The 23,600-nt window shown below is 52.5% G+C and overlaps 1 protein-coding gene across 1 annotated transcript in view; it reads left to right on the forward strand.

Annotated features, from left to right (window-relative positions):
- The first annotated feature begins 62 nt into the window (after nucleotides 1–62).
- Nucleotides 63–23,600, forward strand: part of BPI (bactericidal permeability increasing protein) — a 24,739-nt gene continuing 1,201 nt past the window's right edge. Inside the window, exons 1-14 of the mRNA XM_029919102.1 lie at nucleotides 63–252; nucleotides 2,841–2,955; nucleotides 4,146–4,274; nucleotides 5,468–5,629; nucleotides 6,767–6,830; nucleotides 9,019–9,082; nucleotides 10,477–10,568; nucleotides 12,565–12,741; nucleotides 13,783–13,842; nucleotides 15,618–15,785; nucleotides 16,840–16,907; nucleotides 19,046–19,088; nucleotides 21,623–21,686; nucleotides 22,729–22,805. Of these exons, the coding sequence (XP_029774962.1) occupies nucleotides 123–252; nucleotides 2,841–2,955; nucleotides 4,146–4,274; nucleotides 5,468–5,629; nucleotides 6,767–6,830; nucleotides 9,019–9,082; nucleotides 10,477–10,568; nucleotides 12,565–12,741; nucleotides 13,783–13,842; nucleotides 15,618–15,785; nucleotides 16,840–16,907; nucleotides 19,046–19,088; nucleotides 21,623–21,686; nucleotides 22,729–22,805 (1,413 nt within the window). The 5' untranslated portion in view covers nucleotides 63–122. The remainder of the gene's footprint in view (nucleotides 253–2,840; nucleotides 2,956–4,145; nucleotides 4,275–5,467; nucleotides 5,630–6,766; nucleotides 6,831–9,018; nucleotides 9,083–10,476; nucleotides 10,569–12,564; nucleotides 12,742–13,782; nucleotides 13,843–15,617; nucleotides 15,786–16,839; nucleotides 16,908–19,045; nucleotides 19,089–21,622; nucleotides 21,687–22,728; nucleotides 22,806–23,600) is intronic.

Here is a 23,600-nt window from a genome sequence, read left to right on the forward strand (position 1 = left end):
CCCTGCCCAGGTTCCTTCCTCCTTTCTACATCCTACTGGTTAGCATTTCCCCAGCCGGATCCTTCAGAGCTCCCTGGCTCCCCTCCAAGGCCTCAAGGTTTGGCGGCTCTGGAAGACAGAACATGGCCAGGGAGCCTGACAAGGCATCGATGCGGGCAACCCTGGTGGTGCTGGCCACCCTGGGCACGGCTGTGATCGCGACAACGAATCCGGGCGTTGTGGCCAGGATCACCCAGAAAGGCTTGGACTACGGTAATCAGATGCCTTCTTTCTCTCCTCTCCTGCTCCTAAGGAGCACTTATTGAGCACCTTCTGTGTGCAGCCTCCAGTGCGTGGCCTGCTCACAGCTCCTCAAAGGAGGCCCTCTTTCCCCTGTCGTACATATGAAGAAACCTAGGCAAGGTGAGTGGTCCAAGGTCACAGAGCTGCAAGGTGGCTGTGTTGGGATTGGAGTGGTGGCCTGAAGGACTCCACATCCAGTGCTCAGGCCCCCAGGTCCTCACGGTCCCCTCCCTCTCTCTACCCAGCCACCAACTCGGGCTCCAGGCCCTTCTCTTCCCTCCAAAGCTGATTCCCAGTCTAGTCATTTGCCTTGAGATTCCTGGCCCAATCTTCAGCGTGGGCAGAGCCAGGGAGGAGGCTGAGCAGCAGGGATGGGGGAGGAGGGCCTTTCTTCGTGGTCTCCCCCAGGGCAGGAGCTTGGCAGCCGCCCTGTGCACATTACCCATCTGGATGCCCCAGAGAAGGTCCCCCCTAGGCCACTCATCCGGGCCCAGATGGAGGAAAGAGTGGCAGGAAACAGCCCCTGCTGCTCCCTTCTGTGCCAGGCGCTTTACACGCTCCATCTCGTTTCATCTTTATTTCAATCCTGGGTGGGACAGGCCGCCACTAGCAGCATTTACAGAAGAGCAGACTGAAGCTTGGAGAAGGGGCCAGGGAAGTGGGCGGGGTCTGGGTCTCACCTTCCGTCTTGGCTGAGGCCTCCCCCCCACTACCCCGCACCGCACCGTGTGGAGCTGCTCGATGCTGCCTCCCAGCGGCAGAGAGATAAACTGCGGAATGGTGCGGGAGACCCAGCACTCTGGGGGACCTGGCGCCCCATCCCTGAATTCCTTCCCCAGCCCAGGCAGGACATCTCTGAATCCCAGGTGCAGGCAGAAGGCCCCATGTAAGGGGTGACCCTGAAGGCTTCCTGGGAGCAGTGGTCTGGGCTCAGCCTTTAAGCCCAGAAGTCTTCATGTGCTGTCACAGCAGACTGTTTCCCCGTGTGGCAACCAGTGTGGGTTTCCTGAAATGCAGCAAATCTGCTCATGTCTCTACCTTCAGAAGATGTCCTGACCCTTTAGCATGGCATTCGAGATCCTTCAAGACCTGGCCCGGTGCACGGGCTCTGACCCATCAAATCCTGACCATCACTTGTCAGCCGTGTGGCCACGTTCCCAAATTTCCTCTTCCTCATCTGTGAATTGGGGCTGGTACCAGGACCCCCTCCCCAGGGTATTCAGATTCAGTAGCTTAATACAAAGCTCAGAATAGTGCCTGGCACAGAATAAGGGCTTGACAAACGGTGGGGGAGGGGTGTCATTTCCCACTGGCTGTTGGAAAACAGTCTGGGATTCCTCTTCTTACTACTTCCTGCTTCTCAAGTAACTTGTTTGCCTTTCAACTGGTTCTTGGATGCTGTCGGCCATATAGCTGATGACAGGATTCCGGACATTGGGCATTCGTCCACTTGTTCACTCAATCGATATTAAGCGCATTCTACTAGCAAGCGCTGATACCTTTGGTAAATGGAGGGGCCACATTCATAAACAAAACAGATGTTACCACAACAAGCCTTGGAGGGCTCCTCTGTGGTAGTTGGGAGACTTGATGACCAGTTGGGAGTGTTGGTGACCGCAGAGTCACATAAGTAGATGTACATTGACAAATAGTCATGCGGCTCCTAGGGAGAGGCCCGAGGCACTGTGAGAATTATAACAAGGAAGAATGCTTCCATCTCTGGGTCAGACAAGGATCCTGGAGGAAGTGATGATGGAGGGAGCTGGAAGCTGACCAGGTGAAGGTGGGAGGGAAGGGTTTCCTAGGCAGCAGAAATAGCACAAGCAAAGGTCCTGTGGAGAGAGAGGCCAAAGTTTAGAGAGGCGGAGGATCTGCGAGGGCACAGCCCAGGGCAAGGCCCAGAGTAGGGGTTCCATAAATACTCATAAAAGGCATGACTGTGTGTTTGGGTGATATTTTATTTTGTTAAAAAATTTTTAAACGTTTACTATTTTTGAGAGAAAACAAATGACAGTGCATACGCCGGGGACAGGCAGAGAGAGAGGGAGACACAGGATCCGAAGCAGGCTCCTGGCTGTCAGCACAGAGCCCCACACCAGGATCAAACCCATGAACCGTGAGATCATGACCTGAGCCACCCAGGCACCCTGTGGGGTGAAATTTTAGACCAGGGACTGGCTAACGACAGTCTCAGGCCACAGTTGGCTAGCCACATGTTTTTGTGTGGCCCGTGAATGAACAATGGCTTTTCCATTTTACATTTTTAAATGGTTGAAAAAATCAAAAGACTCATATGTGAAAATTATATGAAATTGAAATTTCAGTATCCATAAAGTTTTAAAGTTTTGCTGGAACACACCCACATCCATTCATTTATTTATGGTCTGTGGCTGCTTTTGTGTGCTCACAGCAGAGCTGGGCGGTTGTGACAGAGACCGTGTGAGCCACAAAGCCAAAACTATTTACTCCCCAACCCTTTACAGAAAACCCTAGCTGGCCCTTGATATGGACAGGGGCAGGCTGCGCCTCTGACTGTCACCCCTTTTCTCGCCCCTCAGCCTGCCAGCAGGGAATGACCGTGCTGCGGAAGGAGCTGGAGAAGATCACGATCCCCACGTTCTCAGGGACCTTCGAGATCAAGCATCTCGGGGAAGGGCATTATAGTTTCTATAGGTGAGGCTCGTCCAGCTCACCCCTCAGTGCACAGGACTTGTAGTGTCCTAGGGCCACCAAGTCCTAAAATCACAGAGCCATAAACTCCTAAACTCGGAGAGGTTGATTCCCAAACTAACGTTGGCCCCACCCCCAGGGGATATAACCCCCCAGGCTGAGTGTAGCGGCGGCCACAGAAGGTACTCACCATGACTCCCAAAGATGGAGGGAATGTGTCATGAACCCCACAACTCTGTGCCAGGCCCAAATAACAAGTAGGATTTGGGGTGGGGGGTCAAGGACAGAGAGCCTAATCTAAAATGGCCCACACCAGAATTCATTGGCCCCCATGTCTGAGAGTCTCTGGAGTCATCTGGCTTCAGGTTCAGCTTGAGGTAGCCTCACATGACACTGAACCCTGTTTTCTCCTTGCCACTTCTCAGCACTGCTTCCCTTGAGGAGGTCTAATTTTCAGGTGGGGTGCTCCCTCAAAGGTGCAAGCTGGCGACCGGCATCTCCTCAGGCCTCCGAATCCTGTGAAAAGAGAGCACTTTTCCCTTGAGTCTCAGCAAAACCCTAAGATCCGCTCTGATAGGCCCATCTCAGGTTATGAACAATCCCCGAGCCAGTCACTGCGGCCCGGGAAGGCCCTCCACTAACTAGCTTATGCGCAAGTCAAAAGCTCCACCCTGTGAACATGGAAGGTCAACTTTCTTTGCAGTGACGTGGAGTATGTGTGGAGGGTGTCCCCAAAGGAAAAACGGGGTGGGGGTGCCAGACAGAAAACCCAGAAATGTCCTCTACAGAATTTTATACACCTATTCATCCACCAAATATTTCTTAACCCTACTATGTGTCTGACTTGGCTTCAATAGTGAACCAAGAGACACACATTCTACCCTTTTACAGATCCTGTAGTCAGGTGAGACTACATTTGTTATCCACGTTGATCGTCGCATTTCCTGCAAGACGGAGATTATTGTGCCCATGTTATAAATGAGAAAACTGAGGCTCAGGATGATTAAGGGACAGACTCAGGGTCACACAATAGTACACTGAAGCACAGGATTCAAAAGGCAAATTTGTCTGACATTAGAGACTAGCCACTCTGCCCCATGCCCATAGTTTCTAGGCTGCTCTCATAGTTTCTAGGTCCTTCTGGGTCCCTGTGTGGGCCCCCAGGAGGCTAACTGGGCCTTTCTTCTTCACAGCATGGCTATCCGTGGCTTCCAGATTCTCGGTTCCCAAATAGAACTAGTGCCCAGCGAGGGCCTCCATCTCTTCATCAGTAATGCCAGTGTCAAGATCAGTGGAAAATGGAAGGCGAGAAAGAATTTCATGTGCGTTTCCAGTCTTGGTGTTTATTGAGTGTGTGGGTGAACTCTAGGTGATATTGGGAAGGGGTGAGGGCCAGGATCTCAGGAATGCTCAGCTTTTGCCTTACCCATCACCACTTGTGCCCACAGGGTTCCTGGGGGCAATTCTTCATGTGTGAAAATTCAACATAGCCCTTGGCTAATAGCTGAGCATTTGTCCATGTCACAATGCAAGACATTGACAAGATTGAGTTGGTACATGAAGCGTAGGATGGAAGGCTAAGGGGGACCTTTAATCTACCCCCTTATCAGTTAGCTATGGCTGTGTAACAAAACATCCCAACTCAGCTGCTGAAACAGTAGTCGCACATTATCATTGTGTAATCTATGTGTTAGCTGGGGTTCCGCTGATCTGAGTTGGGCTCAGCTGAGGCAGCTTTGCTCCACATGTATCTGTTCATCCTCCTCCTTGGCCCAGTGGGCTACACGGAGCATATCCTTGGTGGTGGCAGACATGCAAAAAGGGCAACTAGAAACATGTGGGTCCCCTTAAGGACTAGCCTTAGAATTGGCCTGTGGTCACTTCTACTCACATGCCATTGGCCAAAGTAAGTCACGTGGCCAAGCCCAAAGTCAAGAGCCTGGAAATGCATACACCTCCCCGCAAGATAGGCCACGGGGTGAAAAATTAGGTCAAATCATGTAAACTACAACTCTGAATCGAAATACTGGGTTCTCACCATGGTGAGCTTGCCCTCTAGCAGTAGTGGTGGCTCAGAATGACCAATCACTTCAGCGACTTGTTTGTGGGGAATCCAGGGGGATCAGGGAGAAGACCCTTTGGAAAGAGGGACATGAGTCTGCCTTCCTGTCCCTTCCCCACAGTAAAAATGCTTAGTCTCCAAACACTCTTTTTAGGGGCAAAGCCAGCATTCAAAGGCTGGTCAGGGGTCTGGGGTAGGAAACTGGAAATCAGAGCAGGCAAGAAACAGACCTAACGTCACTCAGCAAGGGCAGAGGCAAGGGGTGAGGGCAGCGCTCTGCCAGGCAGACGCGGATCCGCACGTCACTCCATGCTCTGTGACCTTGGGCCGGCTGCCTCCCCTCTCTGAATTCTATCTCAAGTAGCAACCCCGACCTTCCAGCCCAGGCTCGAAGTTTGAGTGGCAGCAGGGAGTAAAATACTTGCTACAATTCTTTTATCTGTTTCCCTTCAGCAAAACCAGCGGCAACTTTGACCTGAGTGTGGAGGGCGTCTCCATCTCCGCGGGTCTGAAGCCGGGCTTCGACCCCGCCTCGGGCCACTGCACCGTCACCTGCTCCGCCTGCAGGAACCACATCGAAAGCGTCCGCGTGCACATCTCAGGCAGCGGACTGGGGTATGATCTCCTGGGGCCGCGGCGGGAGGAGAGACCTCCAGGAGCATGTCCTGTATTCAGAAAATGTCCCAGGTGCCACCTCTTGCCGGGCCTGTTCCGAGGGGCAGGGGAGGGGCAGGTCCGCAGACAGAGCAGAGACCCGCCCCCCCACCCCACCCCAACGAGCCACCTGTTCCTCCAACATTCCTTCAACCGACTTTCCTGAGCACTTACTAGTCCCCAGGCTCTGGCTAACCTCTTGGTGTGCGTTGAACTATACCAGATCTGCCGTGCTCAGGAACTAGCTGCGGCCAATGAAGGCTGAGCAATAGCTACCATCAGGGGGAGGTCAGCTAACATGACTATGTGTCACCCCTGCCTTTAAGCTTGTGCATTGTCCCAGTCGAGCCACACAATGAAGTTAGTCTATTATTACCCCCATTTTCAGAGGGGATAACCAAGACAGAGAGAAGATAGGAAGTATCCTGAGTTTCCATACCCAGCGAGTGTTGAAGAGGGATTCAGCCCACGGTTATCTGGCCCTGGAGTCCTAGCCACACAGTCCCTGCTCTCTTGAAGCGTCCTACCCAGTGGAGAGGATAGATATTAATAAAATCATTGCATTAATGAATCGCTCACAAAAAACTACAAAGGAATATAAGAACTAAGGAAAAGAGGGACAAAGTGCTAAAACCACATAGAACAGGAGGATCTGACCCAGTCCGGGGGCTGGCTGCTTCTTCCTTGATGAAATGACATTTGAATTGAAATGAAAAGAATAAGTAGGAGTTAATTAGGTGGATGTGGGGGACAGGGAGTGTTTAAATAACAGGAACAGCATGTGCAAAGGCCCTGTGGTGGGAGGCAGCACAGAACACAAGAGGACACTGCAGAGTAGTGTGGCTGGAGTACCAAGAGGGAGAGGAGTCGCGATGAAAGAGGCTGAGACAGGATGGGAGCCCAGCTGCACACCAGAAACAAGTCACTGTCCCCAGGGTGACAAGTGTCTAGTGGGGGTGTTCACAGTCAAAGCCCCGGGACGAGGGTGCCTAGGCTGTTTGAAGGAGGAAGGAAGGTTTCCCATATGAGGCAGCCTCCCAAATGGAGCCCAGGGACACTTTGGAAGCCTCATGCATGTCCCCACATGTCAATTTCCAGGTGGCTGATCAAACTCTTCCACAAAAAAATGGAGTCTGCGCTCCAAAAGATGATGAACAAAAAGGTAGGATGGGCTTAGAGGGGGCGAGGCCCTCAGTCCCTGTGTCCCTGGATCTTTCCAGTTTCAGACCAAAGGACTGGAAGCGGTCCTCACAGCTCTTCGGGCTCACAGGCTCAGCTCTAGGAACCGGACATGAGGAGTCCAGCAAGAGCCTAAAGCCACGGTCACAGCACACAGCCACAGCGCATGCGCATCTCGTCCTACTTGGACGCTCTCCCCTCCTCCCCTCTTCCCCTTCTCCCCTCCTCCCCTCTTCCCCTTCTCCCCTCCTCCCCTCCTCCCAGCAGGCAAACTGCCTCCCTCCCCCAGTCTCCTTGCCTAGCTCTCTGGCCTCCACCCCCACCCCTGCCACAGGGGTGCTCCCCACCCGGAAACCACACAACTGATGGAGCTGCTAGGCTCAGCTCGAGTGCCAGCAAACTGTCCCCAGGGCTGGAGCTGATACAGAAAATGGGCCCCAGTCCGGCCCTCACCCTAAATCCACCCAGTCCAGCTTCTTCCACTGATGAAAGGGGCCATTCATCAAGCTGGTTTTCCAGGAATAAACCATTAGCTCCCAGGAATCCCTGAGCCTGTCTCCCTGGCCAAGTGAGCTAAAGGCAATGGAGAGCCATTGAAGGTTTTAGGCAAGGGGTGACCTGGCCAGATCTGTGTTAAAATTTCTGTGGCTGCCGTGAGAATGACTGGAGGAGCCAAAAGATGGGGTGGGGGGACCACAGGGAGCCTGAGGAAGCTGTGCAGTCTTCTAGATGGGAGCCACGGGGTTCTCGGTCAAAGGCACTGACAATGGGGGCAGGGAGACATCAGTCAGATCAGTCTGATGGCATTCTGTCAAAGTTTTAAAACAAAACAATGCAAAACAACTGCATGGCTGTCAAAATGCATAATACAGCAGATTATAAAATGGGTTTTAGCATCAGAATCTCTGGGTTGTAATTCTGGTCCCAGAGCCTAACTAGCTTTGCAACTTGGAGCAAATTTCAGAACCTCAGTTTGACCATCTGTAAAGTGGGGACATTAATACCTCCTGCGCCAGGCTGCTAAAGGATTCCTGAGGTGATGCAGGTGGCATGCTCGCCCACCAGGCTGACTAACCCCGGGTTTCAACTGTCTTTGTAATTAAGCAATAGTACGAGGGCCATGTTAGCGTTTAGCACAGTGTGTTTCTTGGCAACACCGTAAGAGTGGCCCCTGAGTGACAGCCAGGCTAAAAAGTAGTGATGTACCTGCTGCTAGACAACAATGGTGAGGGGGAGGAGGGGAGACAGAGGAGGGGAGGGGAGGGCGAGGAGGAGGCGAGGAGGAAAGGGGGAGGAGGGGGAGGAGGTCTGCATACACAAGTTCATGCAGTGGACTCGGCACTATGTCTCGAACTCTCTCCAAGGATCCCAGCATTTAATCCACACAAAATCCTCATGCAGAGGGTGTCATGGTTGTCCCATTTTACTGATGCATAAACTGAGGCACAGAAGGGGAAGTGATAGAACTCGGGTTCAAACCCAGGCCATCCCTCTAACTGGTGAAGCTCTTGAGCATAACAAGATATTCTTTAGAAGAGAGTACTGGCTTGAGTGGATGGATGGATGGATGGATGGATGGATGGATGGATGGATGGATGATGGACGGATGGATGGACGGACAGACGGATAAATGAGGCACCAGGGTGTCCGCGATGGTAGCAAGGGCTGGAGATGAGTGAGCTGGGCAGTTAACACCCAGGAATGCCGAGTGAGGAGCGGGTATCTGAGGGAAGGAAGAGCCCCAGGCTGGGCACAGTGTGTAAGGGGTGGGGGTGGGGGGCGGCGGGGAGGATGGGCAGCCAGCTGGCTTGTGGGCTCCAGGCTGTGCTGTGATTTGCTGTGGTTTGGAGCCATCTGGTGGCCCCCATGGGGGAGTGGCATTGGAGGGCAGTAGCCCAGGGGCAGGCAGTCCCAGATGTGCCCCACCCCAAGGTCCACAGGCTCCTCAGAGGATGATATTCTAGGCTCCTGAGGGTCTTGTGTGATAGAAATGCACTCAGGGAAAGCAGTGTTCTCCCTCCTACACTTCTTTCCTCCCTCCCTTCCCCCATCCCTCCCTCTTTCATTCAAAGAAACATGCAAAGAAAAGAAAAAATGTCTGGCTCCTTTTTCCCAAAAGACATTTCCCGCCACGGGAAGCCCTCACCGGTCCTGTCTCTGGTTCTCTCCAGATCTGCCAGGTAGTGACCAATTCTGTGTCCTCCAAGTTGCAACCGTATTTGGAGACACTGCCAGGTGAGCTTGGGTGAGGTCAAGGAGGCTGGGATACAAGGGGCAGGGGCCCAGGAAACCAGGGAGAGCGTGACGGAGCCAACAAGTTTCCCCGGGTGGACTTGGGCCTGGGTGGAAATGGGGAGAACAGATTATTTTCAAATGACAGTTGACACCGGGTCCCTATTGGGCCAGGCCCCCATGGCAGGGGCAGGAGCAGCCCACACCCATTCATTCCCCACCCGTGTGGGGGCCACACAACCCAACAGTCCCGGCTCTCCGTGGTCGGGCACTCACAGCTGGCCTGAGCTCTGACGCTGGTCATTTCGCCTCTCTGGGTCTCAGTTTTCATTTCTTTAAAATGGGAACAATTCTCTAGCTCTCCCAGTAACTGAAGAGCTGCGGTTGCCAGGGGGCAGGCTCCCTCTGGCTGAGTGCTCCCCATGTCCATGCACCCAGAGGAACTGTCTCCTCTCAGCGTCCCAACACCCCACTGAGTTTGGCGTATTCTCCCGATTTTACCACCAAGGAAACAGGCTCAGAAAGGAACTGTGACTGGCCCAAGGTCACAAAGCCAGAAAGAAGCAGAAGCAGAATCCAAACTTGGGTTTTCTTACTCGAGAGCCTGTGCCCCAAACTGCGAGCCGGATCCCTCCCTGTGGAGCAGTCACGGCAGCCCCCACTTAAGATGCATTCGCTTCCCCAGGCACTGCCCGCCCCCCTCCAGGGATGGGCCCCTCTGGGCATGTTTGGTGCAATCGCATCATCCACAGTTTGGCCTCGGCAGGCAGGAAAATGACTTTGGTTTGAGTCCCAGCTCCATCACTCACCAGCTGTGCCGGCTTGGATGAGTTACATTTCTGGGCTTCATTTCTTCCCTCCAACGTGGGAAGGAAAGGCTTACGGAGGGACCCATGTTTACTTAATTCTCATTGATTACTGCTGAGAAATACAGACACTGTCAGACCTGAACCAACCCAGGCTCAGCCTGGGGTATTATAACTGCGCATAATGGTCTCTTTGGCTTTTGAACCCCTCCCGTGTCCACGGCATCTGTGGGGTCACTGGTACTGCCGCGCTCTACACATGACAGAAAGCCGCTTAAAGTAATGGAAGCACTTGTCCAAAGGCAGAGAGAGTTCGATTCAAGCCCAGGTCTCTCTGCTTCTTGACCCTGTGTTTTAGCTACATCTTGGGGCTTGGAAGCAGGGAAAGAGATAATGTCTGCTTATGTAGGGTGTGGGGTGTGGGTTCATTTTCCTTTAAAGGGAGCTCAGGGAGGGCTCCCTGGAGGAGGTGGGAATGGAGCCTGCAATGCAGTTCTTTGCGGTTCAACTTTGGCAGATGCCAGCACTGCATCTCGCCCTAAAGATGCTGCCACAGGGAGCCAGCTCATGGCTCATCTTTTTCCCATCTAGTGAAAACCCAAATAGATAATGTTGCTGGGATCGATTATTCACTGGTGGCCCCTCCAACAACCACGACTGACAACCTGGATGGGCAGCTGAAGGTGAGGCTTACCCTGACCAAGTTGGGCCCTCATGCCTTTCCCTCAGGCCCCCCTGGGGCTCCCCATCGTCCTAGTCTCTGCCTCCTCTCCCTGCTCTGGTCACACTGGCTGGCCTCCCGCTATTCCTGAACCACTTTGTGCCTGCTCGCTCCCCAGGGCTTTTGCACCTGCTCCCTCTCCGCCCAGAATGCTCTCACCCAGATAGATATTCACATAAACTCTCCCTGGGTCTCTGCCCATCTTTGACTCCCTCCTCGAAGTGGCATTGCTGGACCAAATAGTTTACTTTTAAAAACTCTAAGTGGTACAATGGAATAAAGGATGAGAACAGACTGTTTCCTGCCCCCTCCCCCGCCCCGGCTCTGGCCCAAAGGTCATGGCTGTGAGTCCCAGGGCATGGTATGCATTCATCCTGGGCTCCCTGGTTCGAAGCATTCACATAAATGCAAGCCCATCTAGTTTTGCTGGCAGTCTGTCTGCAGAAATGGATACACATCACCCTTTCACTTGCTTTACTCACTTAATAATCTGCATTAGAATTGGCACATGGGTCCACTTACTTATTTTTTTAAGTTTACTTATTTATTTACTTTGAGAGAGAGAGGGTGCACATGCATGTGAGTGGGGGAAGGGCAGAGAGAGAGAGAGAGAGACAGAGACAGAGAGAGAGAATCCCAAGCAGGCTCTATGCTGTCAGTGCAGAACCTGATGTGGAGTTCAAACTCATAAACCATAAGGTCATGACCTGACCCAAAATCAAGCGTCAGGTTCTTAACCGACTGAGCCACCTACACGCCCCTCATTATTTATTATTTTTAAGAGTTGCAGATAGGTGAGAGGGGGGTTAATTTTTTATGATGAAATGATTCAAAGGTACAGAGAACATTACACACTCTCACGTACCTACCACACAGATTTAAGAAATGTTACCATTAAGGGGCACCTGGGTGGCTCAGTCGGTTGAATGTCCGACTTCAGCTTAGGTCACGATCTCACAGTTCGTGAGTTCGAGCCCCGCATCTGTGCCAGCTCAGAACCTGGAGCCTGCTTTGGATTCTGTGTCATCCTCTCTCTCTGCCCCTTCTCCGCTTGCACTCTGCCTCTTTCTCTCTAAAAAAAGAATAAACATTTTAAAAAATTAAAAGAAGAAGAAAGAAATGTTACCATTTTGTTGTATTTGCCTCTGATTTTTTTTTTGAAATGAAACACCTTGGGCACCTCTACCCCACAAGGAATCCCCTGGATAAGATGCCTGTGTGTGCCCTCCTCACCTGCGGTTTTTAGATTTTTACTACGTATCTGTGTGTCGATAATTCTTACATACTATACTTTATATGCCTCTAAATTTTACGTAAATGGTAGTCTACCATATGGGCCCATCGACAACTTGCTCTTTTATAGCTCAACATTGTTTTTTTTAGCTAAATAGATGATCTGATTTTGCAGAGTGTTGCCAAGTCAGTCTTCGGAAACTTACAAACATACATTCCTCACAGCACGTGAACACGCTCACCCAAAACTGGATGGTGTGAGTTTGAAATATGCGTACACTTAAGACAGTCTACCTCTCTCCTTAAAATTTTGCTAATCTGACAGATGAGAACAAACAGAATCTCATTGTTGTTCCGGTAGAATTTCCGTGCTTGTTGGCAAGGTTGAAATTGAGCCAAAGGAGTGGTCAGGAGTGTGCAGAGGGGTGGGGAGGTCGGAGCGAGGCACGACCTCCGACCTCCGGCAAGGCCCTTCCCCTCCCCCTGCCTTCAGTCCTTCCCTGCAAAATGCACAGAGTCACAGCCACCTCGCAGGACCGGCAGGAACCGCCCCTAGAAACTAGCACCCAGGAGGCCCCGGACATTATTATTGTTCGTTTCTGGCCGCGGCTTCCTCCTCTGTGAGTGCGTGACTGGTATCCTCAGCCCATTTCCTCTGGGAATGAAGACATTGAATTATAATTCCTGAAGGAAGCCGGGGCTCACGCTGTCGCCTCTGCCCCCAGGGGGAGTTTTTCAGGTGGAACCAACGCAGCCCCCCTCCTTTTGCCCCCCCACCACTGGCCTTTCCCGGCGACCATGACCGGATGGTGTACCTGGGCATCTCCGACTACTTCTTCAACACCGCGGGGTTCGTGTACCAACAGGCCGGGGCGCTGAACCTGACCGTCACGGACAACATGGTAAGGCCAGGCTGGGGGTAGATGCGGGGAGAGCATGGGACTCAGAGCACAGCAGGCCATCCGGACTTGAACTTGTGTTCACACGGCGGGAGATCACAGCCCAGCCTCGAGAGGCGGCCAGACCTGAGTTGGAATATCAGCCTCCTCTCTTCTAGCTGGGTGACCTGAGACCAGTAGGTCAACCTCTCAGAACCCCAGTTTCCTTGCTTGTGAAACACCAGTAAGTTATTCTCCCTCCAAAGGGTGCAAGAAGGTGAGGTGAGGTATGACTGCACTGTTAGCACTCGGCACGGGCTTAGCGCATAGGAAGTCCCACTTGAGGATAAAAGTTACAGCCAATGCCGCCTGAGCCCTTGTCCTAATCCAGCCTTAACCTCATCCCACCACTGTCAGCAACATCAGTGTCTCTATCGGTAGATTCAAGGCTGAGTCCTGCTCTGGGCCTCGGTTTACCCATCTGTAAAATGACAGAATTGCCATCTCCAGAGTCCAGGTGCAGCCAGGTCACCGACCATGAGGGGTTCCTCCTATGCTGCTCCTGGGAGAGGTGCCTGATACCTTCCTCTGTCGGGGCGCCAAAGGGATGCTGAACCCCCACGTGTCCCCTGACCCCACGAACGAGAACTCTTCAGGGCAAGAGAGTCGGCCACCAGCACCCACACTTAGCGGAGACTCAAACACACGCAGCGGAAGCGGAGCCTGATGGCTTTGTACCTTTACCGCTGTGCTTCTATGGAGGTTTCGGGATGGGGAGGCTGGAGGTGAGCTGAGCGAGGCTGGGCGTCCTGTGTGATTGGTTTGGAGAGCCTATCTGAGTTTTTCAGGGCAAAAATAAAGAAAAAAAAAGGGAAGCTGGCCGTCACTGATCGTATCCTGACTGTTCTAGGCCACTGCTGCAGAAGTTGGGATCAATGTCTACTGTCATGGGCAGACTGGCCGTGTGTGTTTGTATATTCGGTCTCTCACCCCTCGTACAGACCCTGCCCCCTGAATCTACAACATAATCCCACAAGATCCTTTTCTCTTCTTTCCTTGCTACAGATACCAAAGAAATCCAAATTCCGACTGACCACCAATTTTTTTGGAATCCTCATACCCCAGGTGAGAAAACGCTCCCCTTCTGTCCACTCATGAGGCACCCTGGGGTGCCTGCTCTGCTGAGCAGACCTGATGAGAGCCCCAGATCTGGAGGCAGCCCAGCCCGAGAGTGAAATAGCCTTGAGTAGTCCGCCCTCAATGCAGAGAAAGGCTCCGAGCACCCAGGTGACCAGGCATGAGGGTAGACGCCGGACGGGGGCTTTTCCACCCAACAAATATTTATCGAGGGCTCACCATGTGCCCGGGGCCCTGTTCTTGGCATCTCCCTGCCCTCCTAGAGCTCCAGTCCAGTGAAGACAGAAGATTCTTATTCAGGTGCCCAAAACAATCAAGAAAATTCACCAAGATAAATGAACCCAATGGATTGATGAGGTCACTTTAGACAAGGACCTCGGTCTCCATCTGCTCAGGCTGCTATAACAAAGTGCCACACACTGGTGGCTTACACAATAGAAATGGTTCTGGAGGCTGAGAGGTCTAAAATCAAGGTACCTGCACCTTTGGGTTTGGGGGAGGGCTTCTTTCAGGTGCAAAGATGGCTACCTCCTTGCTGTGCCCTCACATGGCCTTTCCTCTGAGCAGATACAGAGACGGGAAGCTCGGGTGTCCCTTCTTATAAGGACACTAACCATACTGGCTTAGGGCCCCACCCTCATGATCTTGTTGAATCTTAATTACTTCCTTAGGGCCTTGTCTCCAGCTACAGCCATACCGGGGGTTAGGGCTTCAGGGCATGAGTTTCGGGGGACATGAACATTCAATCTGTAACAGCCTCTCCAGGGGTGGCCCTTCCAGAAATTTCTGTACAGGAGGTACTGGTGTGGGGAGGTGTGACTAGTAGGGGGATCAGGGGACTCTTCCTGAAGATTTATGGCATAACAACCACATTATCTTTCCGAGACTGCATGCTTACCTGGGGCAGGATTGGAGGCTAGAAGGGGGAGGGGTCACAAAGCCCTCCTCAGTTCCCCCAGGAAGCCACCACTGCTCTGTGACATTTGAGCTGACACCTGAAGGAAGGGGAAGAGCCAAATTGGGAAAGGATGGAGGGTGGGGAATAAGCATTCAGCAGGAGGAACAGAGAGCGGGTTCTAGAGGGGAATGGAGTGGGTCATATATTTGAGGAATGGAAAGGAGTCCGGTATGGCTGGAGCTGGAGTGCAAGGGGAGCCCGGGGTAGAGGCCCACGGGGTGAGTGTCGGGCACTACGCACAGAGAGTGCAGTCTTTCAAAAAGCAGTGGGAAGGCGCACTTGGGTGGCTCAGTCGGTTACACGTCCGACCCTTGATCTCAGCTTATGTCATGATCTCATGATTCATGGGATCGAGACCCACAATGGGCTCTGCACTGAGCGTGGAGCCTGCTTGGGAATCTCTCTCTCCCTTTGTCTCTGTTTCTCTCTCTCAATAAATAAATAAGAAATTTTTTTTTAAAAAGCAATGAGAATACATTGGAGGTGTTTATGCAGAGTCAAGACAAGATAGGATTTAGAAACAGTTTTGAGGCACCTGGGTGGCTCAGTCGGCTGGGTGTCCAACTTCAGCTCAGGTCATAATCTCACAGTCCATGAGTTTGAGCCCCGTATCGGGTTCTGTGCTGGCAGCTCAGAGCCTGGAGCCTGTTTTAGATTCTGTGTCTCCCTTTCTCTCTCTCTCCCTCTCTCTGCCCCTCCCCCACTCATGCCCTGTCTCTCTCTGTCTCAAAAATAAATTAAAAAAAAATTTAGAAACAGTGTAATAAAATGGTCACCTTGTTGGTTGTCCCCCTGGGGGAAGCAGGTGGCCACGATGTTCCCCAACATGGAGGTACAGCTCGTCTTCTGGGCCTCCTCCCCGCCACACCTCACCATGAACCCCGCCAGCCTCGTCTTCACCCCCACCCTGGACACCCAGGCCTTTGCTGTCCTCCAGAACTCCTCGTTGGCCCCCCTGTTCGTGCTTCGCCTGGTAAGCTGTTCGCAGGTGTGGGCAGACGAGGGCATTGCCCTTGGAGTCAGGAGACCAGGGTGAATCCTGCCCAGATTCAGACGCTCCAGGGCCTGGGGCCAGAACCACTGTACTACCTCTTTCCGGCTTTTGCAGACATTCATACATTCAACCATTCATTCTGCCGCTGCCTTGAAATATATACACTGTTTCAGGTTCATTCACTCACATCTTTGGTCATTCTGTAGATGCATTTGTGTATTTGTTCATTCACTCAATTATTCACTCAATTGCTAACTTGAAATACGCTAGATCTGTGCTGGTCCATACATGCATTAATTTATTCCATTACTCGTTTATTCATTTACCTATACCTTTGTTCAATTCATCATTCATTCGTGTGTATATTTGTTCATTCATCATTTATTCATTTACGCCTATCTTTGTTGATTCCTTCGTGTGTGTGTAAACCCTCGCTTATTCGAGTTTGGGTTCCATTACTGATTTGCGAGTTCATCCTCACTCTGTGTCACCTTGAACATCTGGGGGCACGCATTGTGGCCCTGGAGGTGAAGACCAGACCTTCTCCCCACCAGAGGGCGCTCACAGGCCTCAGGCAAGCCTCCCTCTTTCCAGTTGAGACCCATTTCCCCATTTTTGCCAATTAAATGGGCTCCCAGGGGGGTCGCCCCAGGGTTGGGGAGGGTCATGCAGACAGTGGGCATGAAGGCTGAGGTGGGGATCTCAGGTTTTCTGGCTCAGTCCATATCTGTTGAATGAATGAATGAATGAATGAATGGCTTGACAGTAGGGCTGGCCTGGACTCCAGGCCGGAGGTCTGCCTCACCCAGCCTGTGAGAGTGGCCAGGGAAGTCTGCAGCGGAATCCCAGAGCAGTGGGAGAAAAGCGTAGTAAAAAGGGTAAGTGGGTGACAATCCAGGACCCACTAGCAGGCGCAAAGTGGAAGGAAGAGCCCCTCGCAGCCTTTGTGAAGATGACTCCCCGGTCCTGGAGACCCCGCAAAGGCCTCGGCCCCAGGCTCAGGGACTTCACTCTTCGGTTTGCTGCTTTGCAGACCATGAACATTTCTGTGACAGTCGGAGCCACGCTTGACAGACTTGTGGGACAGCTCGAGTTGAACAAGTAAGTGGGCCCATGGGGACGGCAGGAGGGAGCTGCCCATCTGTTCTCGGGGCCCGTGGCCAGCAGTGGCCCTACAACACACCAAGTGCTGTGCCGTTGCATTTAAGCTTCACACGGTGCACAGTAGCAATAGTGCACGGTGCATGGCCCAATAGTCCTGTTTTACAGACGGTAAACTGATGCTCAGAGGTGAAGGGGCCTGGCCAAGGTCATACATCATAGGTGACCAGTCATCCTGGTTTGCCTACAGCCCCACCGTTAGCACTGAAAGTCCTGCAGCCTCGGGGCTGCCCCTCGGTCCCCGGGGGGCTCACTGCTGGGGGGCGCCAGCCACCAGCATCCCTCGCCCACCTTTGCACTTGGAAAACCCACTTCTATTTCTTCCTCCCACATCCCTGGGACCTTGTCAGCCGCCTCGTGTCGGAAGAAGTGGAAACAGGCGGCTGGGGCTCAGGGCACAGGCCCTGGTGCTGAGTGAGGCCGCCCACATTCAGAGCGCCGCTCACCTTGGCAAACACTGAACTCCCCAAGTCCCGTTGCCTGGACTGCCAGAGAGGCCCCATGATTTAAAAGCAACAAATAAGTAAAGCCCAATAATTGCTCTTTGCTAACAGGGCCGTAGTGAGGATGAAATCAGGTGTTAAGATGCGTTGAGGTATTGGGAACAGTGAGCAAGACAGAGAGAGGGCCACACACAGAAAAGAGAAAGACAGCAAGAGAGGGGAGACAAAGTCAGGAACAGAGATGCATGGAGAGACTCTCAGAGAGAGATAGAGAGGGAGGGAGGGGAAAGACAGAGAGAAAGAGACACAGACGATGGATGAAGAGGGATGATAACAGGGAGATAGAGAAACAGAGTCACAGAAGGGGGAGGGGGAAAGAGAAAGAAAGAGAGGTGGGGGAGAGAACACATACAAAAGAGGAAGGGAGGTCCTCAGAAAGCAGATGCAATGACCCCGCTAGACCTGCTGTCTGCCTCTTAATCACGCACACGCTGCCTGGATGGAGTCTTGACCTACATTCCTGCCGGTTTGCGCCCTCTCTCCAGCACAGAGCTGTCCTTCTTAACCTTGAGACTGGCTCCCGAGGTTTACATGCTGCTTATTTCTCCGGCATCATTCTGACAGGTGTTACTGCTTCGGCTACATGTGGATTTAATTTTCCTTGAACACCCATGCACCTCTCAAGTAGGGGAGCCGGAGAGGATACAGCTGGGTGAGGGCTGAGCCGACTCTCAGATATGCAGGGGTGGGGTGCGAGAGTCCCCAGGGCAGGGCTCCCACAGCTTAGTGAACAAGGGTGAGTTTTTAAGCCACCCTTATAGGGTTTTTGAGACAAGCACTCAGGTATCAGAGATTGGATTGAATTTCTACTTTGCTGTTAGTTGTGAGAACTTGGGTGAGTTTCCTGACATCTCTGTCAGTTTCCTTATCTGTACAAGATGAGTATTAATGGTCCTTGCTTCTTGGGGTCTATGTGATTTCCCATGGGGTACAGCACCCAACATAGTGAATGTCAGAAGTCCAACAGGTAGCCGTTTATTCCCCCCTTTCTCTTTGATCACTGTTAATATGTCATAAAGACTGTGAAGAGGGGATAGTTTGTTGGCTCAGGTAATTGAAAAGTCTAAGAATTTCTGGGTGGATCGAGGTGCTCAAATGCTCTCCTTAGGATTCTGACTCTCTCCATTTCTTGGTTCTGCTATCCCCTACGTTCATTTCACAGCAGGCTGTCACCAAGTGGTGACAAAAATGGTCACCAGGAGCTCCCTAATTTTCCTGGAGAAAAGAGAATACCTCATTCCCAATATTTCCAGAAGAAGTCTTAGGGCCAATGAGAGTTGGCCAATGAGACAGACCCAACATGGGTCACAGGTCCATCCTTTCAACAATCACCATGGAAGGGAAGGTGGATTCTGCCCTTTCACCAGCCTGCCCCAGAGCTCAGAGCTAACAATGTAGGGGACCCTAAATGTACCCTAAAGAAACAATTAGGGGGGCTGTGACCAGAGGAAGGGGAATGGATATGGGTGGGAAAACCACATGGCATCCACCAGAGAGGGGCCCTTCTCCCCAGCAACTGGACTCTAACACTCGTCAGGCAAATGGGGTCTCAGCTTCTTCCTCCCCTTCCCACAGGCTGCTCCTAGAGCTGAAGCACTCGGACGTTGGCCCCTTCTCGGTGAGTGTGAGGCCCTTGGTGGCTCCTTCCTTCCCCCTGATTTTGAGATAACTGTCCTGAGGGCCACTCAGGCTCATGGCATCATATCTGGAGGCCACCTCTTCATCTGCATATAATTTGCATGTGAAGTGATGGTGGGTGGAGCTTTGTGGGCTCACAGACCTAAGCTCCAATCACTGCTCCAAACATACCAACTGTGGGCCTTGGGCAAGTCTCTTCCCCTCCCCGAACTTCCAACCTCCCCCCAAATCAGGGATAATCTTTTCTACTTGCGTGAAAAACAAAATGAGGGTGGGGTAGCAAGTCACGGGGAGAGTTGAAGGTTAGACCATGCGATCAGGGAAAGCCTCGCCAGGAGGTGATATTTAGGCTGAAAGAGCCAGCACGTTGAAGAGCTGCTGCAGGCAGAGGGAACAGCCAGTGCCAAGGCCCTGTGGTGAGAACAAGTCCCACATGTTTGAGGAATGGGGGGAAGCCCATGTGGCTGGAGCAGAGCAGGTTAGGGGTGGGGGTGTAGGACGAGATGTGGCTGGAAAGGCAGGTGGGGGCTAGCTCATCCGGGGCCTTTTGTCCTGGAGTAGATTATGTTCGAAAGGCAGTGAGAAGCCGGTGAACTGTTCCACACAGGGGGTGACGTGATCTGACTGATGCCTTTATAAAAGATGCCCCTGGCTGGGGTGGGGGGATGGATGTGGGGGGACAAGAGTCAGACCGTGTGCATCAGTGGAGAGATAAGTGCGTTTGTCTATGAAGAAGAGAAGAAAATGGTGGATGGGAGCCATACTTTGGAGGTGGAATTCGATGCCACTTGTGTGAAGAGGGTGATGAAGAGTGATTCCTAGATTTTTGGCTTGAGCAGCTGGGTGAATGCAGAGTCATATAAAGGTGGAGACGGGCAGGTGGGAGGGAATTCAGTAGGAATCCCGCTAGCCCAGTAGATGATTCCACTACCTGACATCACTGGCCATCATTAAGGAGACTCACCCCTGAGGCACTGGAGTTGCCCACCTAACCAGCAGCTCAGCGTGTGACTTCCATCAGAAGCCACGGCAGGCTGATTCTGTCCTACACATGGCCCAAATCTCCCAGGGGGCCTCTAGTTGAACCCCTGGAGAACATTTTCTTCGATCTCTGAAATGCCTCCCGAGATCCCCACCAAGCGGGTGCCTTGTAAGCCATCAGGCCCTGAAATTGGACCATCCCCATCTTTCCTCCCAATTGGAAGGAAATCCAGCCAGCCATTTCCATCCAAAAACAACTACAACCCACAGGAGGACCCAAAGTGTCCTCACCGTATTTTCACGGACTTACCGGCGCTGGGGCTCTTACAGTGACTTGACTCCATCAGTAACTAACTTCTGCTTCTGCGTCAAATCAAACTGGAAAGTTCTCAGACTCATGGGAAGAAAGGCACCACATTTTATGAGCCCAGGGATTTACAGCCCAGGGAAGGAAACTCAGTTGTTCCCAAAACAAAAATGTATTTATTTACAAGTGTGTCACTGGGCAATCACCTTGAGGGTGCTACATTCTCTTTGAATATTTTTTTACTATTTCAAGAGCAAAACATACACATTACAGAATAATCAGAATCTACAGAGAGGCAAACCAAGGAGAATAAAAGTCATTCCTATTTTTATCACTTAGTTAATCTTTCCTGACCTTTTGCTATGCATAGCCAATAATACAACAGAATTATGTGGTTTCCATAGCCTGCTTTTCCTAACTCAAAAATACATCATGAATATCTCTTTGTGGATAATTAAATTTCCACAATATTATTCTTAACAGTTGCATAGTATTTCCTAGAATCAAAGCACCCTTGTGTCCCCTAAATAATTCCCCAGTTCCTAGACATGTAGATTGCTGCTTATTTACTGTTTTGGTTAAATTTATGGCTCGAGTGAGCATCTATGCATTAATTTTTGCCAGCATTCCCTCAGGATAAACACCTTACAGGCATATTTGCTGGTCCACCAGCAATACACAGTTTTTTTGAAGATTTAATTATTTTTGAGAGAGAGCGAATGCACAAGCCGGGAAGGGGCAGAGACAGGAGGGGACAGAAGATCCAAAGTGGGCTCTGCACTGACGGCAGCGAGCCCGATGCTGGCCTCGAACTCAGGAGCTGTGAAATCATGACCTGAGCCGAAGTCAGACGCTCAACCGGCTGAGCCACCCGGGCAGGCACACACATTTTTAAGGCTTCGCCAAATAGAGCCCCAGAAAGGTTGGACCAGTTCGCCCTGTAGCCGGCAGTGCAGTAGCTGATGCATTTTCTTACACAATGGTTTTCATGCTTAACTCTGATGACCTTCCTTTCCTCGGCCTGGTACCTTACATCTGGAACGTGCGTCACATCAGGAACCTTGGGATGCACAAGAGATCACTTGGGTGGCCTGACTGGGCTGCGGAATCCTCCTGGCATCGCCCGGGTCCCTCCCTGAGCAGTTTTCCCGGCTCCAAGGTGGCCCTGCCGGGGTGGGAGATTGAGGCCGAGGTGCCCTGACGTGGGTCCCGTCCTCTGACTTCAGGTCGGAGTGCTGCAGGCTGTCATGAGCTATGTCGTGCCCATTGCTGTGATCCCCAAGGTTAACGGTAAGGAGCTCTGGAGAAACGATTGACTTTCAGTCCTAGGGGAGGGGAGGGGGGTTAAGTCCTAGAGCCACCTAACACCTGGCCCAAGTCATGGAGGCTGGAGGGTGGTCACTCAAATGAACCAGAAAAGGGGATGGACAGAAGAGGACCCCTGAGGGCTGAGTTCCTCTCATGAGCCCACCCACTATGTCATCCGATCTTTAAGACAGCCCCCTGACATGCAGATTAGTATTCTCCCCAATTTTTGTGGGAGGAAATGGGAGACCGAGAAGACACAGGTGGCTTGTTGTAGGTCACAGGGGAAGGCAAAAAATGCAGCTGGGCTCTGACCCGGCTCTGAAGCCAGAGCCCTCAGCCCCTTGCCACCTCTGGGAGAAGGGCTGGAGAAGAAGGGCTAACCTCAACCAACGGCTCGTGCTCATCACACTGACAAAAGCCTAACCTTGCGGGGCCAGGGGCCAGAGAGCACCCAGAGGACCACATACCACATGACTAGAAGAAGTAGAAATTGTCAATTAGGACAAAAGTTATTATATAGACTATGACTTCTCCTGCCTTGACAAATGTAGCTTCCTAATGATCTGGGAAGCCAGGTTTGGGTGTAGAATTCTCCAGAGTCGCACAGCAGAAGACGGTGGTATGGGGGGAGGGGTCCCCGGCTACCACCCACCTCTAGTTTCATCCTAAACTTTGAGGAGTTCCGTATGCACCCCGGTAGATAACGAGCAGTTGCCCTTGGCCACGGCCATGGCCAAGTACACCAGCGCTGCTGTCACCCTCAGGAGGGGGTCTTGGGGAAGAGGTCTGCACACATCCTGAATGTGGGCTTGGGGCTGATGGGGCGAGAAGGGAAGGCCCCTGGGTCTCCAGAGCGTGGTGAGGCGTGGGAGTCTCCAGGCCAGCCTACCTGTCAAGGCTTCAGGTCTATGCCGGCCCTACCCAGAGCAGGCCCGCTGGCTCAGGGCAGCTGCCCACCTGGTGCCGGCGGGCCGGCACCTTCCCCCCCTCCCCTGCCCAGTGCTCACCTTCTCCTCCACTGCAGAGCGGCTGCAAAAAGGCTTCCCTCTCCCGATGCCGGCCAAGCTCCAGGCCTTCAATCTGGTGCTTCGGTCTCACCAGGTAGGTCCAAATGTCTCTTTTCACCAAATGTCCCTCCACACCAGCAGCCTGTTGCCAGAAAACTCTCTGTATGCAAGCCCTGTAGCAAGCACTCCCTACCCTAACAACACCCTGCGAGGTGGGTAACTGTTCACACGCAAGGAAGGATAAGGCTCAGAAAGGCCACACAGCTATGAAGTCCAAATTCAAAGCCAATCACCCCCCCCCCCCCCCCCCCCCCCCCCCCCCCCCCCCCCCCCCCCCCCCCCCCCCCCCCCCCCCCCCCCCCCCCCCCCCCCCCCCCCCCCCCCCCCCCGCCGCCCTGCCCTGCCCACCGCCACCCTTGAACCTTTGGATTTGAAGTTTCCCAGACTATGTTCAGTAAAAACGGAGCTCACTTGGTGGCCACAGAGCCTCTTTTATAAGTGGATGTATTTAAATATTCGGCAAATAGGTATTGCATGACTCCCTTGGTGCCTGGCAACATTCTAGGCCTGGGGGAGGGGAAAAGATGGTAAAAAGTGAGGTACCGAGAGAGAGGGGATTTAGTCGGAGAATGGAGACCTCCTTTTGCCTGTCCCCCAGCCAGACCCACAACAGCGTCTGAGACCACTTAGGATGCTTTCTTCTCCTAGCTCCCTCGATTTCCCAGCTGCCTCTCACCCCGTCAGTGCTATCTTCTTTACTGGCTCTGTCTCCCTCTCCCCCTTTCTCCCTCCCTCCCCCTTCCTTCCTCCCTCCTTCCTCCCTCCTCTCCCTCCCTTCACCTTCCTTCCCCTCTCTCCCCTCTCATTCCCCTCTCCCTCCCCTCCCTCC

The sequence above is a fragment of the Suricata suricatta genome, chromosome 12 (genome assembly GCF_006229205.1).
Source record: "Suricata suricatta isolate VVHF042 chromosome 12, meerkat_22Aug2017_6uvM2_HiC, whole genome shotgun sequence".
Lineage (NCBI taxonomy): Eukaryota > Metazoa > Chordata > Mammalia > Carnivora > Herpestidae > Suricata > Suricata suricatta.